General features: G+C 53.2%; 6 protein-coding genes and 1 non-coding gene across 7 annotated transcripts; 1 reads left to right on the forward strand and 6 right to left on the reverse strand.

Moving 5' to 3' along the window:
- Positions 1-128: 128 nt before the first annotated feature.
- Positions 129-692, reverse strand: BO85DRAFT_8942 (uncharacterized protein). The gene is made up of 2 exons (XM_025665766.1): positions 228-692; positions 129-154 (listed from the first exon to the last, which is right to left on the reverse strand). The coding sequence occupies exon 1, from the start codon at positions 566-568 to the stop codon at positions 257-259; it is 312 nt and encodes a 103-aa protein (XP_025520742.1). The 5' UTR covers positions 569-692; the 3' UTR covers positions 129-154; positions 228-256.
- A 1,559-nt stretch (positions 693-2,251) lies between these two features.
- On the forward strand, positions 2,252-4,167 carry BO85DRAFT_444155 (snoRNA-binding rRNA-processing protein UTP15). The gene has a single exon (XM_025658956.1). It carries the CDS (start codon positions 2,361-2,363, stop codon positions 3,984-3,986), a length of 1,626 nt encoding a protein of 541 aa, XP_025520743.1. The 5' UTR covers positions 2,252-2,360; the 3' UTR covers positions 3,987-4,167.
- BO85DRAFT_494185 (phytanoyl-CoA dioxygenase family protein) lies at positions 4,017-5,301 on the reverse strand. Its single transcript, XM_025663862.1, has one exon. The coding sequence runs from the start codon at positions 5,103-5,105 to the stop codon at positions 4,149-4,151; it is 957 nt and encodes a 318-aa protein (XP_025520744.1). The 5' UTR covers positions 5,106-5,301; the 3' UTR covers positions 4,017-4,148.
- A 490-nt stretch (positions 5,302-5,791) lies between these two features.
- BO85DRAFT_444156 (uncharacterized protein) lies at positions 5,792-7,338 on the reverse strand. The gene is made up of 4 exons (XM_025658957.1): positions 6,787-7,338; positions 6,592-6,653; positions 6,236-6,526; positions 5,792-6,175 (listed from the first exon to the last, which is right to left on the reverse strand). Exons 1-4 carry the CDS (start codon positions 6,884-6,886, stop codon positions 5,999-6,001), a joined length of 630 nt encoding a protein of 209 aa, XP_025520745.1. The 5' UTR covers positions 6,887-7,338; the 3' UTR covers positions 5,792-5,998.
- A 1,022-nt stretch (positions 7,339-8,360) lies between these two features.
- BO85DRAFT_8999 (U6 snRNP complex subunit PRP24) lies at positions 8,361-12,945 on the reverse strand. The gene is made up of 4 exons (XM_025665772.1): positions 9,920-12,945; positions 9,637-9,864; positions 9,226-9,582; positions 8,361-9,165 (listed from the first exon to the last, which is right to left on the reverse strand). Exons 1-4 carry the CDS (start codon positions 12,491-12,493, stop codon positions 8,413-8,415), a joined length of 3,912 nt encoding a protein of 1,303 aa, XP_025520746.1. The 5' UTR covers positions 12,494-12,945; the 3' UTR covers positions 8,361-8,412.
- A 216-nt stretch (positions 12,946-13,161) lies between these two features.
- Positions 13,162-13,940, reverse strand: BO85DRAFT_433414 (uncharacterized protein; the record flags this gene model as incomplete). Its single annotated transcript, XM_025658422.1, has 5 exons — positions 13,162-13,442; positions 13,493-13,653; positions 13,774-13,794; positions 13,852-13,874; positions 13,905-13,940. 5 exons carry the CDS (start codon positions 13,938-13,940, stop codon positions 13,162-13,164), a joined length of 522 nt encoding a protein of 173 aa, XP_025520747.1.
- Positions 13,941-14,355: 415 nt separating this feature from the next.
- On the reverse strand, positions 14,356-14,428 carry BO85DRAFT_t21. The gene has a single exon. It is a non-coding gene; the product is annotated as a tRNA-Thr (tRNA).
- Positions 14,429-14,430: the final 2 nt, after the last annotated feature.

Raw genomic sequence — 14,430 nt, forward strand, 5'->3', positions numbered from 1 at the left:
GACCGCATCAGACGAGGCTATCGCACGAGGGATGATGCTTGCGGTGTCAGTGGAGATGGACAGTAAATCATCCGACGCTGCGGCCGCCCTGCTAGTTGGAGCGGCAGCTCCGTTACAGTGTCTGCCTCCACTCCTTGTGCTGTCGCTGCAGCTTCTGCGACGCCATTGCATACGTCAGTCCCAAAGTTCGTCGAATACGCCTACAATGCAGGGTGTCAATAGTATACAATTCTGCTGCCTGTGCGCTGCATCGGCTTCAGCTTATCCCAGCCACTAAAATTAGGCTTGATTCGTAGAAACACCACAAGCGAGATTGAGCTTCGTAGGCTGATGTCATGACGGGGCGAAGCAATCTGGTAAGGCGCTCTCGAAAAGTTCTAGTCGTGCCATTGTTCCACCAGGAACCCGTCAGGCCGTGAAGCTGGCAGATGTCTACTCCGTCTTCCGTCTCGGAGAGAGTCAATTGAATTCGCGGGCCCGCTGACTCCTGGTTTAGACTAACCTTGGAGTCGCACCCACGTGGAACGCAGGCGGTTGACTGGTTAGTGGTTAGTGTAGCCTGTGGCATTCCGCAAGACGATCGGCAGCGGTAGCTGGGGTGTGGGTGATCGGCTCTGCACGGCCGGGCACGAATAAGGATGGGTCGGACGCTTCCCACGGTGTCCCGGGTGCCTGGCAAGCTGGCCAATAGCGGGTGTCTGGGCTTCCGTGTAAAGTCAAAAAGATGAAGAGCCTGGAGAAATCAAGGAACGAGAAAACAAGGACAAACCCCACTCGAGTAGACATCTGCCGCAACTGGAAGCTTGCGATGGAGCAATGCGATATGGCATGGTCTCCATGCTTTTCCCCCCCAAACCGGGCAACCCCCCGGTAGACGGGAAAAGTTCGGCCAGGCACATACCTAGATCAAGCTCCCCACAACTGATCCATAGCAGGATCCATTCTGTATACCCAAGTATAACTCCAATCCTGCCCGATCAGAATCAAAACGGTCGATGTCTCACTCCACAATGGTCCTTGGCTAATTTAAGCTACCCATTGTCTGATGGTGACAGCATAGATGTCGGTGCTCAAGTGGGCCTCAGATTGGTGATAGGGCATGAGGTCGGAGACATCGTCACATCTAGTTACACTTGACTGTGTTTGTGAGGCGGATATCATTTTTGGTAAGGCGTTGATGAGGCTGTTGAGGCTGTTCAAGACCTCGAATCCAAGTTGTCCAATGCTTGGGTCTGTGTTGGTCAACACGCATAACTGTGGAGCAGACGGTGACTAGAATCTAGATAGAGGAGATAGGAGCTACCGGTCAGCAATGGTAATGGAACTATAGTAAGCGCATTGTCTGAATTGGTCACCGATACTGACTTGGACCAGCTTTGCAGTAGTTTCAGTTCTTGATTCATGACGTGGTTTGGCGTTCGGCGGTGAGATGGGCCTGGGCCTTTGAATGCGGTCTGAACGTTAGCTGATCGCTGTCCAATGATGGGTATGGGGATGATAGCAGTAAAAGAGTAGAGAGGAGAGGGCCCTATGTGTTGTCTGTGTGGATTTGATGTAAGAAACATTCGTGTGGCTGCCTCCGTTGTAGATAGTAGATATGCTGTTGTTAGGGTCAGGGAAGCTACGGCCCGGACACACCAGCCGCGAGGTACTTTTGTCTTCCCCATTCATCTTTACTAAAAAGTGAGCAGAAAGAAAGATCCTGGTGACTTTCAAATTGCATAAATTGACTTTTATATATCTAGATATATAACTATATTGCAATTGAGAAAATTACTCTTCATAGAAATGGTTTCCGGTCCTCTAAGAGACCTTAAAAATGTTTCTGTCAAATGCTATCCTACAAGTCACTCTCGGTGTCAGCACTCAACCAACTTTCCTCTGGACTCTATCTTCATAATGATCAGAAATCAGTGACTACAGTGTCTATCAACTCATACTACTAACAAAATATTTCTCACAATATCGAGAACTATCTCATGGAATACCCATTGTGAACACCTGAGAAAGCACACTAACTCATGAGTAAAAGCTACTCAAAGCCACAATGCATAGCAGTATATCCCAATCCTCAGATCTCATCAGGGCAAAATCTACAAGAATTCTTTCTGATGGATAATTAGCTGATGGGATCAAACTTCAAATGGACTATAGCAGTATCTCGCGCTAAACCTAATCGGGCGCCGATAGACTTTTCCCGATGCGATAGAGGCTCCGTCCAAAAAATTTCCCCGAACCACTTTGACGACGCCGACAACGTCCAAAAGCGCAGGCTGCTGGCTGATCTCTCCTCTTTATACAATTCGGCAGTCTTACATCTCACTTTCCATTAATCTATCCCGACTTGGGCAATCGCAGCCATGGCTGCCCCCGTCCTCCCTCTGCAGCAGGTCAAGCTGCCGGCGCTGCCCTCGACTCGTTTGACGCCGGAGCAACAATATTGGAAGACCTTCAAGAATCCTCTCCTCATCCCCTCGCCTGCCAATGGCCCCGTCAACCTCATCACGCAACCCTCCGCTCCCTCCTCTGCCTCCGCCTTTCCCTCCCTCACCCAACCCCCCGATGTGTTCACCGTGACCACCGGCGCCCGCGTCCAGATCTACTCCATCCGCACTCGCAAACTCCTCCGCACAATCACCCGCTTCGATGATACGGTACGAGGCACAGATGTCCGTCCCGACGGACGAGTCATCGCCGTCGGTGATGACTCTGGTACGGTGCAGGTGTTCGACGTGAGCTCCCGTGCCATCTTGAAGACATGGAAGGACCACAAGCAGCCCGTCTGGGTCACGAAATTCTCCCCCAGCGACCCTACATGCGTCATGACCGCCAGTGACGACCGGACGGTACGCCTGTGGGATTTGCCCAGCGAGAACAGCCAGAAGGTCTTCACCGGCCATACCGATTACGTGCGCAGCGGTGCATTCATGCCGGGGTCTCTAGCCTCCTCTGGCCTGGTGGTCTCCGGTAGTTACGACCGGACCGTGCGACTGTGGGATCCCCGTGTCGAAAACCGGTCCGCAATGACATTCAAGATGGGCGCAGCGATCGAGACGGTGCTCCCCATGCCCACGGGCACCACGGTGCTTGCGGCGGCCGACAACAAGATCGCGGTGCTGGATATCGTGGCCGGCAAGCCCCTGCACATGATTCAGAGCCACCAAAAGACCGTCACGTCGCTGGCGCTGGCGTCGAACGGCGAGCGCCTCCTCTCCGGTGCGCTGGACGGCCACATGAAGGTATTCGAAACGACCGGCTGGAACATGGTCTCGGGCTCCAAGTACCCGTCCCCCATTCTCTCCCTGCGCGCGATCACATCGGGCATCGCCCAGGAAGACAAGCACATTGCCGTCGGTATGCAGTCCGGTCTTCTGTCGATCAAGACCCGGCTGTCCGGACAGCAGAAGATCCGCGAGCGCGAGCGTCGCAAGGAGATGCAGGCGCTGCTGGAGGGCAAGCTGGAGGAGCACGACCGGAAGGCAGCCAAGCAGAAGAAGCAGCGCGGATCCGGGTGGGAGAAGCGCCTGCGCGGACAGGACTTTGTCGGCGAGGGCGTGGACATTGTGATCGAGGGGCGGGACCTCAAGAAGCGGAAGAAGGAGCAACCGTGGGAACTCGACCTGCGCAAGGCGAAGTACTCTGCAGCCCTGGACCAGGTGCTGCGGTCGAACGACAAGACGGCACAATTGACGCTATTGACGGCGCTGCGGCATCGGTCCGCGCTGCGGGCGTCCCTGCAGAACCGCGACGAGGTGACGCTGCAGCCGGTGCTGCAATGGGTGCACAAGAACATCACGGAGCCGCGACTGGTGCAGCTGAGCGTGGAGGTGGCGATGAACGTGCTGGACATCTACTCGGGCAACCTGGGCCAGTCGGCGCAAATCGACAAGATGGTGGAGCGCTTGCACCGACGAGTGCGCGACGAGGTGGAGATGGCGCATCAAGCGTACCAGACGAAGGGAATGTTGGAGATGCTTGCTGCGTGAGCAGGGCCAAAACAAAAACAGACACAAAAAGCATGACCGTTATAGTACTATAGTTACTACTATTGGATACCTGGATGGAGTTTGGTGGCTACATAGATGATACATACATGCATACTTCTTAACCCTCTTCTATACACCCATCCAGCAGATAGTAACCACAAACTACTTAGAATGATCATCATACAGCCTAGAGAACCCCTCCCCAGTCGGCTGCAACCAATTCCTCCCATCATACTCCCACCCCTCGGCCCCCTCAATAACATGAAACGTATAAGCAAACCGACTCTTATCCCCGGTATTCCTCTCACTCTTATGCAAGACATTCCCATGAATCAACACCAACGACCCCGCCTTAACATCCACCACCTCGACCTCCTCCCCTTCCCCTTCACCCTCATCATCATCAACCTCCAAACCCCTCGGAAACCTCCCCCCCTCATTCTCCACAAACCCCGTCCCCACCACCTCCCCCCCATCCTCATCATTATCATAAACCCTAACAAACCTCCTCCCCACCCCTCCATCCCGCCGTCTATGACTCCCCCTCACCATGCCCAAACTGGCATTCCCCTTCCCGGCATCCTGCAACGCAATCCACCACCCAACGGCACTCGGCGGATCCGTGTACAGAAACTCGCTGTCACGGTGCGGGGGCACCGCGCCACCAATCCCCGGCTGCTTGCAAATCACCATGCTTTGCAGCACCCTTGGGTCTTTGAACCCCAGGGATCGGGCGATCTCTGCGTTGCGTTGCGACAGCGTAATGGATTTAAATGGCTCGGAGAGAGTGTGCAGACTATGTCCGATTTTGTTCACCGCGAGGTGTTTGGGCTTGAGCAGCGTCGAGGTCGTGGGGCAGATGGCGGAGGGTTCGAAGAAGTACCGGATTTTGTCCCCGCTTTCGAGGAAGTAGGTGTCGCCGACGTGTTTGTCGGTGGGGGAGGAGGAGTCGCCGGTGGTAAATTGGGTGAGAGGGTGGGTGTCGAGGGGGAAGGTTGTTAGGAGGTTGTTGGTTTCCGTTAGGCAGGCGGAGATTTCGGTGGGGGTGAGGTAGTCGGGGATTATGAGGTAGCCCGTGGTGTTGAAGGTGGAGAGTTGGGCGGGGGTGAGGCCGGGCATGGTTGTGGTGGTTTATTTTGGTGGTGGTTTGGTTTGGTGGTTAGGTGAGGTGAGCGTGTGTGTGTGAAATGTGAGGATGATGTTGGTTAGTTGGTCTGGTGTGGGGGAAGGTTTGGAAATAGGTGGGGTCAGTTGTCAAGTGGTGCATGGGCTTTTTATATGCAGGGACTGGACTTACTTATCGGGTGGCTTATCGGATAGTGGGTGGGGGTTATCTCTAAATGTAGTACTAGATATCTATCTGGATTTGTCTGTGGGTTGGGTCAGCTGATGTGACGGTTGTTATGATTTAATGTAATGTAAGAAAATGTGTGTATACAGCCTAGTAATGATGAAGAGTAAAATGGCCCTAAATCAACATAACCATAAGGATAACGTTGATCACATTCACTGCACAACAACATCCTAATCACCACTCTTAAGAAAAGCCAGAGGGAATAGCAAACAGTTACACAAAAACTGTGTACACCAATCATCAATCTAAAGAGCTATATCTCGTCCAACACAAGTTCTAGACCATCAACGCGGATACTTTCATACCAGTAGGCCAGCGAGAAGCAATGCGGATATATGTGATAATCAGCTACTAAAGCATGCATAGCTACCTCACTTGATGGCTCTGACTCTCCGCAAGTGTATCTGAACCAAAACACAGATACGAGTAGGTGACAGAAGGGAGAAGGTGGTGATAAGACAATAGTATCATCCTATTCTCTTTAATTATATCACGTTAACTATACCAGCTAACTACACCATTTTCAAATACCAATAACAATAACCTCAGGCTGAAAAGCATACTGCAATCATCCGCCAACGCCACTCATTACCAATCAAATCATATCCCTCATTATATTGTTGCATCCATCCTTTACTTCCATGAGCTTCAAGCTCAATCAGTTGATCTGATCCGGGATCAACTCATAACCACCCTCCGACGGCAGCGTAGTACCCGCCAGGATCAACACCCCGGCGACAAACAGACTCACACACCAACTCACGGTGCAGAAGATCCACGACTCATCCAAGACCCATCCACTGGCGAACCGGTCTTCATTATCGACGAGATATGCCTAACCCTTCTTAGCATGCCACTAATCAAATCACATCATCATCATCACCGGGGAACTCACCACAAGCGACATGCTAGCCGCCTGCACCGCCGCTGACAGAATGATCAACAAACTGACGATCTTCCACCCCGACTCGCGCAGACGCTTCCCCCCAGACAAGACAATCAAATACGCGACCACGGTCATTCCCTCCAACACGATGGCGAACGACATCAGAAACCCGACGGAGCGCCACATAGAGCAGAAGTAGCGGTTGTCGCCGTGGCATTCATCATTCTGGGGAAAAGTCTCGCATAAGCCGGTTACATGGGAGCAGCGACGGTGGAGGCCGTAGGTGTAACGCCATTGGGGCTGGATAGTTGTGATTCTTGTTAGTGGCTGGTCGGGCACAGTTGGAAAGGGACGGCAAAACCAACATCTTTATCCGTGTAGGTGACCCATTTTGGAACGACGATGGAGGCTACGGTGAGACCGAAGGCTGTGTGGAGAGACTTTTGTTAGTTGTGTCGTGTGCGCGTGCACGAATTGCGTCGATGGGCACTGAGGAGAGCTCGAGCTACTAATTGCTAACTATGCAGCTAGCGAATCGGGACGAGCGCCAGATTACTCACAGGCCAGAAATACAATCAAGGAGGCCGTATAGACAATGGTTTTGGTGAGGAACCCGGTATAATTACGGTCTTCCCCTCGAGGCACCAGATGGAAATCCATCACGGCGGGGGAAGCGAGCGGCCAGTAGCGATGACGACAACAAGCAGCAGAGCCCGTGCAGGCGAGTAGATTGGGGGGCGGTGAAAGGGGAACCAAGGGGGGGAAAGAAGGGAGAAAAAGAATGAATAAAAGTGATGATTATATAGGGAGGGAAGAAATGAGAATCCCGACCGGGATAAAGAGAAGAAGAAGAGAAAAAAGAACCAGGGGAATCAAGAGGAGAAGAGGAGAGAAAAGAGGTGGTCTAAAAAGCCGGATTGAAGGCAGAAACAAGCAGGGCTGGTCAGGTGGTGACAGTGACAGTTGCGCTCGGGAGCTTAACCCCGAAAGCATCAAATCAGTCCATTCAGTATTATCATCATCATCAAGTGAAAGAAAATAAAAACAAATATCTCTACTCTCGACCTCGAGAACCTCCCACTTCATAAGAAATACCTCAGCATCGTGAAAAGAACCGAGAAGGAGGGGAGAGGGAGGGAGAAATAGTAATGTATGACAAGACTGACCTGGTCATGTCCTCATGGTTCGCATGTTTGTTGAGTGAAGGGAGGGAGGGAGGATAGTTAGTGAGTGAGTGAACCCTCCATCTGGCATGATACTTCAGTCCATCGCCATTCTCCACCGGTAATTCCCTCAGCCATCAGCGGACAACAGACGAATAAAACATTCCTACCACCGAGTGACCGTCGATCCTTTCGGTCAAAGCGCCCTCCTCCCATGGCGGGGATGGACTGCTTTGAATTGCTTTGGAGAGTGTCTACCAACCGGTTCCCGAACGTTGCACTGCAGCTGCTGCCCAGCTTCTTTGCTCTCGACTTACTAGATAGACTACATACTTACTATGTTGGATATCAATCATGCCAACTTCGGAAGCAAGGGGCTCGGCCATCCACCGGGTCACCAGAGAGCTTGTTTACGGGAATTGAGTCTTCATCAGTGTTGCTGCGGGTCACATTGACCTATGGTTATCTCTCATTAGGTAGTTACAGTAACTAACTACTAACTATAGTAGTTAGTAATTAGTAGTAACATCAACTGATCTCTCCCCCCCTGAGGAATTCCTGCAACTCCCCGACCGGTTGACTTGCTTGCTCCGTTCACAACCTGGTCGGTCCACGTGCTGCTCCCATCTGCCAGGATTCTCGGAATAGCCCTACTATAGGATATTTCCTATCCATCTATACATGGTATTCGGAAATACCTTACAGTAAAGTTACCCACATTCACAACGGTACAATTCACGTGGAAGCAATAACAATAAAGGGAATAATAATAATCTACATTCAACTTCAGCCGGCGGCCGGGTTAAGGCTATATGATAATACACAAAGCGGCAAATGCAAACGCATCAGCAAGAACTTCTCAACATCAGCACTGGCCGGTAGAAGGTCAAATTCACATCACGCCAAGTCGGAATCTTAGCAAAGTTTAGCAAGAGTAGTAAGAGTAGTAGTAGGAGTCGTCATTAGCAAGCGGAGAGGTAAACGCCGGTTCCCGCCATGCCATCCTGTGCGCCGCGCCCTCCCTCAACCCGCTCGACTCCGCTGGATCATCGCTCGGAAGTCTTCATTGCTCTTTTTCGTGCTCTGCCCCTCGCTCGGGGCGGCGCTGTCGGTCGTCATCGTCGTCTTCGTGGTCGTCGTGGTCGTCGTCTGCCCATTCGCCGTGCTCGTCGCCGTCGCCCGTTTCACTCCCAGCCCGCCGCGCTTGCCGCCGCGCGCGCCTGGCTGCGGCGGGCGCTTGATCGGCTTCGTGACGGGGAAGAGTCCAGTGGGCTTATCTTTGGCTTTGCTGTTGCCGCTGCTACCTTGGCTGGGTCCGTTGCTGCTCTTCTTCTCTGCCGATTGCTTCATCATCTCCGGTACCGTGCCAACGTGCAGTTTGCGCCCGGGGGTAATTTCCTGCCCTTCCAACTCCAGGGACGCTTTGCCGGCTTCGTGTACGTCCGCAAACTCAACAATCGCTCCCTGGTGATCAGGCCGCAGTACGATCTTGATCAGCTTGCCATACGGCTCGACGAGTGCTCGGATCCGCGCATCATTCACCGTGTCCGGGACATTCATCAGGCCCAGCGTGCGTGCTTGCCGTTCACTGTTTGGCACCTCCTCGCTCGCCTCACGCCTGGCCCCGTTGACCTCGACCGATGGGGACCGGGTCCCAACGCGAGACAAAATGGTTGTCGCGCTTCGTTTGGCCCCTTGCGGGGTGGACAGCTTCACATGAAGCGGGCGCGAGCGGAACTGCTGCTCGTGCATCACTAACGACGCCTCGGCTTCCTCCTGCGAGATGCATTAGTTAAAAAGTCTTCGCGCATTTGCGCATCCTCCGGAACAACCTACCTTAGACGAGAAGACCACGTAGCAGAAGCCCTTGCTGCCGCCGTCCACCTTGCGCGGGATGCGCACCAGCTCCACAGTTCCAAACCGTAGAAATAGCTCCTCCACGTCCTGCTCACTGGCTTTCCAGTCGAGGTTTGACACATGAATCTCACGTCCCTCGTACATGGGGCCCTGGCGGTCCTGCCGGCGAGTCGGGTCCGAGATCTTGGCAACCAGGTGCAGGCCATTGCCCACCGTCGCCCCGTCTAACTGCGTGGCGCTATAAGCCTCTCCGGCCGTCTTGAACTGCACGTAGCAGAATCGCCGGTGCGTGTTATACTTGAGGGACGGGAAGCGGATATCGATAATCTCGCCGTGCTACAAAGTCGGTTAGCCAACGTTTGGATCAGTGAAACACCGGGGGGAAGTCACCTCACGGAACAGGTCGCGAATGTATTGTTCATCAGCTGTCGCTGGAAAGTTGGTCACAAACACCGTAGAACCCGATCCAAACTGAACCTCAATCGTATGCTCATCTATGATCTTCTGATCACGCGTCTGCGCGACAACGGCCTCATCTTTGGAATTGAACTCGATGATGGCTGTCTCGGACTTGCCGTCATCACTGGACAGCAATTTAGCACTATTTATCGTACCACACTATAACTCAAGTTAGCTACGACAATCTTTACGCATTCAGTAAGAGGCAACTCACATGGCGGAAGAACTGCCGGACTTTGTGTTCGGTGATGCCATGGGGCAGATTCTTAACGACGATCGTGGCATTTTCACGATCACGACGAAGAGCGACCGGCTCGGCGGCCACGGGAACCGATACTTCGGCCTCCTCTGCACGAGCTCTTTTGGCAGGGAGTCCGTTCATGCCCGTCTCCTCCTCCCGTTTGCGCTTTTCCGCCTGCGGGGTGGCTTGTTCCACCACGGCAGCTTGTTCAGCCTGCCGCGCGGCCAGCTCCCTTGCGTCGCGCTCGCGGCGGGCAGTCACGGCTCTCATCGCTTTGCGCGTCTCCAAAATCGCCAGCTGCAGCTCATCCGAATCCTCGTAGTCCTCGCAGTGCGCAATGTAGGTCTGCATGATCTTCTCGGGCCAATCGAGGTCGGTCCGTTTGATCGCCTGCTTCAGCACCGCAGTGGCGTAGCTGGGGTTCGGAGTGCGCCGGGCGGCATCAATCGTAGTCTCGTTTTGAACAAACTTACTCCAGGAGATCAGCTCCCACTCGTAGTAAGTCAGCCAGAACTCGTAGCTATTACCACGGCGTCCCACGAGACCCTTGAAAGTCTCCCGCGCGCTGTCCCAACTGCCACTCTCGCTGAGATAACGAATGTAGATGCGCTCCAACCGGAACAATGGGTCGCCCTGGTAGTTGCGGCCATACTTCTTCTCGCCCAGTTCCTGGACGCTTTCGATAGCAGACCGGATACCAACTTCCGCCACGTCAATGTCTTCGTCGGTGGAATCGGACAGGAACGCACGTCGACGAAGGTAGCTACACCACGCAGTATGCACTTTGAGTACTTCCTCCATACCGCCCGCGTCCAGCAGACCCGTACTGGTGGCCTTGTGCTTGATATCCGCGATCTTGGAAAACGACTGGCCTTCCCGCTCGGAACTGAGCAGGTACTGTGACCAGAGGCTGCCGGAGCAGGGGCAGTGCCGGGTCGCACGGTCGAGTGTGGAAATCGTCGTGGTATTTGTATTACCGTGCATGGATTCGTCGATGAGGAACATGATGAAATCTTCCCACATATTCGCATCGGTCGGAAAGCGCAGCACGGCGCGCTGGTATACTGCATTAACTAGGTCGAAATTTGTGTGCCGCTTGCGACGGTTCCGATTGAGCTCCCATTCGAGATATTCGGTGAACACAACCCATTCCTGACCCATGTCGCCCGCCTCGGCCGCGTTGCGCAACCGGATCTCGAAGTCTTCGCGGGCAGAGTACGTCTCCTTGCTTGCCGTAGAATATTTCCCGGCCATTTCTGCCATGATATTCTCATAGTTTGCGTTGTAATACGTCGAGATGAACCCGGAAAATAATTGGAAGGTTTGATCCCAGGTGGCATGGGGAGTCGCGAGGCGGAGGTCGAAAAACCCTCTTACATGGTTGATCTTGTCCTGTGATGGGTTGCGAGAAAGATCTTGCACGAGCAAGTCAAGGAATTGATCCCAGACCAGATGGCTGTCGTGAATTCTCCACCGCGTTGATTCGGCACCTCGCTGCCACACGTCGAGGACGGACTGCCAAGAGAAAACTTCGCGACCGACCATGCGGTCTTCCTCGGTCCACTGGCTTTGACTGGCGTCGCCGTTGGCCGAGTTGTAGAGATACAGGAGCCACTCGCCGTAGATGCCCCACAGCTTAGTGCTACCGTATTCTTCCTCGATCGAACGCTGACAGAGCTCCATCACTGCGATGCGCTCTTCCACCGATTGTGCCAGCATGCTTTCATCCTGAATCCACTCCGCCCAGAGATCTTCACCCATAGCAAACAATTTGTCCATCTCCTCTCGAGCCGTCCGCATGTCTTTGAGCAAATCGTACTTCCGGGGGTCGCCATGGATATCGGGGTTGTTCGGAGGGTAGACGTGGTTGACGAAGCCCGCGTGCAAAAGGCGGACGAAGCGAACATGCGCGTCGTAGGACTGTGGGTTTTCCTGGATCTGAGCGAACAGTTCCGTCGCCTGTCGCTGGGCGTTGGGGACCAAGGAGGTATCCATATAGCTCCGACGAGCGCTTTCGCGCGGACCATCTGACATTGCGATATCAAAGGAGGAGCGCGGGGTAGGAGTGTTGTGAGAGATTGGGTTGACGTGGGGGTACATGGTGGAAGGGGACAGCTGGTGCTCGTACGCCTCGGTGCTGCGCAGGATAGGAGCATTGGATCGCGGCGGTTGATGATGCTGCATTGACGCCAGGTCGGCCAGGGTGTCCATGCCGGGGGTAGACGGTTGTCTTGGGGGAGGGAGGTCAGCCGCTGGGGGAGTACCATTCCCACCTCCCACGCTAGGACCGACCTTGGGACTTATGGCGGGCGGCGAAGGTTCAGGCAGGTGGGATGGAGCATAGACATGCTGCGCGAGCGGCGAGGAAGTCATGCCTTGCTTGGTCGAGCCGGGGCGACTCTTTCGCAAGGGCTTCGGATGAGGAGCAGAGGTCGGGGCAGAGAAAGAGGAGTTATTGGGGACGGAGGAAGAACCCGCCGAGGGGGTTGAGCGCCCGGACTGTGAATTGGCATCCTGGGGCGAAAGGAGTGAATTGATGTCCATCATCAAGACTGGTGGCCGGACTGGGCGGGGGAGGGAAGAAGGACCAGGGAACGGCAAATGCCAAAGCTGATGGATAGAGGAAAGAGTCAAAGCGCCAGCGAGACTGGTGCTGACGTAAGTAGCAGAGCCGAAGGGAAGTTTAAGGACCTCAGGCAGAGAATCAAAGGGTAAAAGGAAAGGATGTCCAGTAAATAAGGCAAGAAAATAAGGGAAACCTAGATTAAAAGAACCACCGCAAGACGCCTCATCAACGAGTCCATTCCTGCACCGGTTCAACAGCCTGTCTTGTCCAGACCTTATGACCGGGCGAAGGTTAACTGTCCAGGATTTGGCCGTTCCTTGTCCTGGTCCTGGTCCTGAGAGGTGGAGGGGTGGCCGGAGTTTGACAGTAGAAATGATGGAGTGGAAAGGGAATTAGTCCCGGAGGAAAACAAAGACAATAAAAGTCTGGAAGTGAGGAAAGTATGACAAGTGGAAAAAGAGATTCAGAGAAGGAGAGAAGAAGAAGGAAAAAGAAAAGAAAATCAGAAAGGGAAAAAAAGGTGTGGATCTAAAGGAAAATAAAAAGGGAAAAACCAAACAATTGACGAGATGTGGTGAATTATCGTTGTTGTTGTTGTTGTTGTTAGTTAGTTCCTCTTCCGTTTCTTTGGATCTTTGTATTTGATTTTCTATTTTGCTGGTTTCTGGCCCTTTCGGTAGTTCTCTGCAGGTAGAAGAGAGCTTGACGAGTTGGGCGCTTGCGAAACGCTGCTAAAGTGAGGCGCGGACGGAGGGAGAACGAGAACGAGACACTTCTGCGTGGAGGGACCGACGGACTCCCAAGGCTTAAGGCTTAAGCTCTCCTGGTCCGAGCGATAGCGAACCTGAACGGGCTGGTCAGCGGAGAAGTTCTCGGCGGGAACGGATGGGGGAAAGGAGGAGAAAATGGGTCGATGGGGGGGCAGGAAGGCTGAAGCATACAGGGCAAGTAAAAAAGGAAACGTGGGAACAAACACGCACGGGAAGTCCCTGGATGGCAGAGGATGGTAAAAGAGGGAAGAAAAGGGAGGGAGGGAGGAGAACGGAAATGACCAGAGTGAGGAAAAGATATGTGAGGCCGATGAGAAGAGAGCAGTGGATCGACGCGGTGGAGATGGGAGTTGAGCTCGGCATGAGAAAAGCTGAGCAGACAGCAGAGAGGATAATGGTTCAAATAATTAATATTAACTAACAATCAATCAATCAATCACCAGAAAGACAACTACACCCTATATCATCTCTCTGTCTATCTACCTACTTACCTAGCTACCCTCCACTTCGGACTTGAAGAATTAACAATATTAGCAGACAAGAAAAAGAAAATAAGAAAATACTCTCACCCACCATCTGAAACGACCCAGAGCTGTGAGAATCCAGCTAGTTAGCTGCTAACCACCCATGCAAGTGCCTGGAATATCGTCATCGTCATGGTGAAAAAGAAAAGGGTGCACGGGGAGGGGAGGTTCCTGCTTTTTCCCCGCCAACGACCTCGGTGTTTCTCCTTATTAGGTATACCCTACCTCTAATCTACTATCATTCGTTCTTTCCCAATGGCTAGTAACGGAGTACTGTGTACATGTAAGGCAAAAAAAACAATGTGACGGGCGTTGTTTACAACCATCCCAGACAGTCATTCATAGATGAGTTCCTTGTTACCTATCTACTGCCCCGGCTCAACTACCCCCCGACACCTCTACAAGGCTAGCGATGCAGGCTCACACTCGGACTCGACCCGAGGATTTCATCTCGACTAGTGATGCGCTCGGCCAACAATCCCACCGTCTGATTGGTTCTGCGGGCTGTGGAGGCTTGACGATGTCACGGAATGACGAAATAGCAAAAAATGCTTCCACGCGGATTCGAACCGCGGACCTCATGATTACTAGTCATGCGCTCTACCAACTGAGCCATAGAAGCTG

The sequence above is a fragment of the Aspergillus piperis genome, assembly GCF_003184755.1.
Source record: "Aspergillus piperis CBS 112811 unplaced genomic scaffold BO85scaffold_1, whole genome shotgun sequence".
Lineage (NCBI taxonomy): Eukaryota > Fungi > Ascomycota > Eurotiomycetes > Eurotiales > Aspergillaceae > Aspergillus > Aspergillus piperis.

What these genes read in the sequence shown, in the direction of transcription:
- BO85DRAFT_8942 (XM_025665766.1), bottom strand. Translation starts at nt 568, where the DNA reads ATGCCACAGGCTACACTAACCACTAACCAGTCAACCGCCTGCGTTCCA.
- BO85DRAFT_444155 (XM_025658956.1), top strand. Translation starts at nt 2,361, where the DNA reads ATGGCTGCCCCCGTCCTCCCTCTGCAGCAGGTCAAGCTGCCGGCGCTG.
- BO85DRAFT_494185 (XM_025663862.1), bottom strand. Translation starts at nt 5,105, where the DNA reads ATGCCCGGCCTCACCCCCGCCCAACTCTCCACCTTCAACACCACGGGC.
- BO85DRAFT_444156 (XM_025658957.1), bottom strand. Translation starts at nt 6,886, where the DNA reads ATGGATTTCCATCTGGTGCCTCGAGGGGAAGACCGTAATTATACCGGG. An exon ending in TCACCTACACGGATAAAGAT is followed by an intron (nt 6,527 to 6,591) that starts GTTGGTTTTGCC and finishes ACAACTATCCAG; the next exon opens with CCCCAATGGCGTTACACCTA. An exon ending in CGGCTAGCATGTCGCTTGTG is followed by an intron (nt 6,176 to 6,235) that starts GTGAGTTCCCCG and finishes AAGAAGGGTTAG; the next exon opens with GCATATCTCGTCGATAATGA.
- BO85DRAFT_8999 (XM_025665772.1), bottom strand. Translation starts at nt 12,493, where the DNA reads ATGATGGACATCAATTCACTCCTTTCGCCCCAGGATGCCAATTCACAG. An exon ending in TCCGGCAGTTCTTCCGCCAT is followed by an intron (nt 9,865 to 9,919) that starts GTGAGTTGCCTC and finishes CTTGAGTTATAG; the next exon opens with TGTGGTACGATAAATAGTGC. An exon ending in TTCGCGACCTGTTCCGTGAG is followed by an intron (nt 9,583 to 9,636) that starts GTGACTTCCCCC and finishes CCGACTTTGTAG; the next exon opens with CACGGCGAGATTATCGATAT.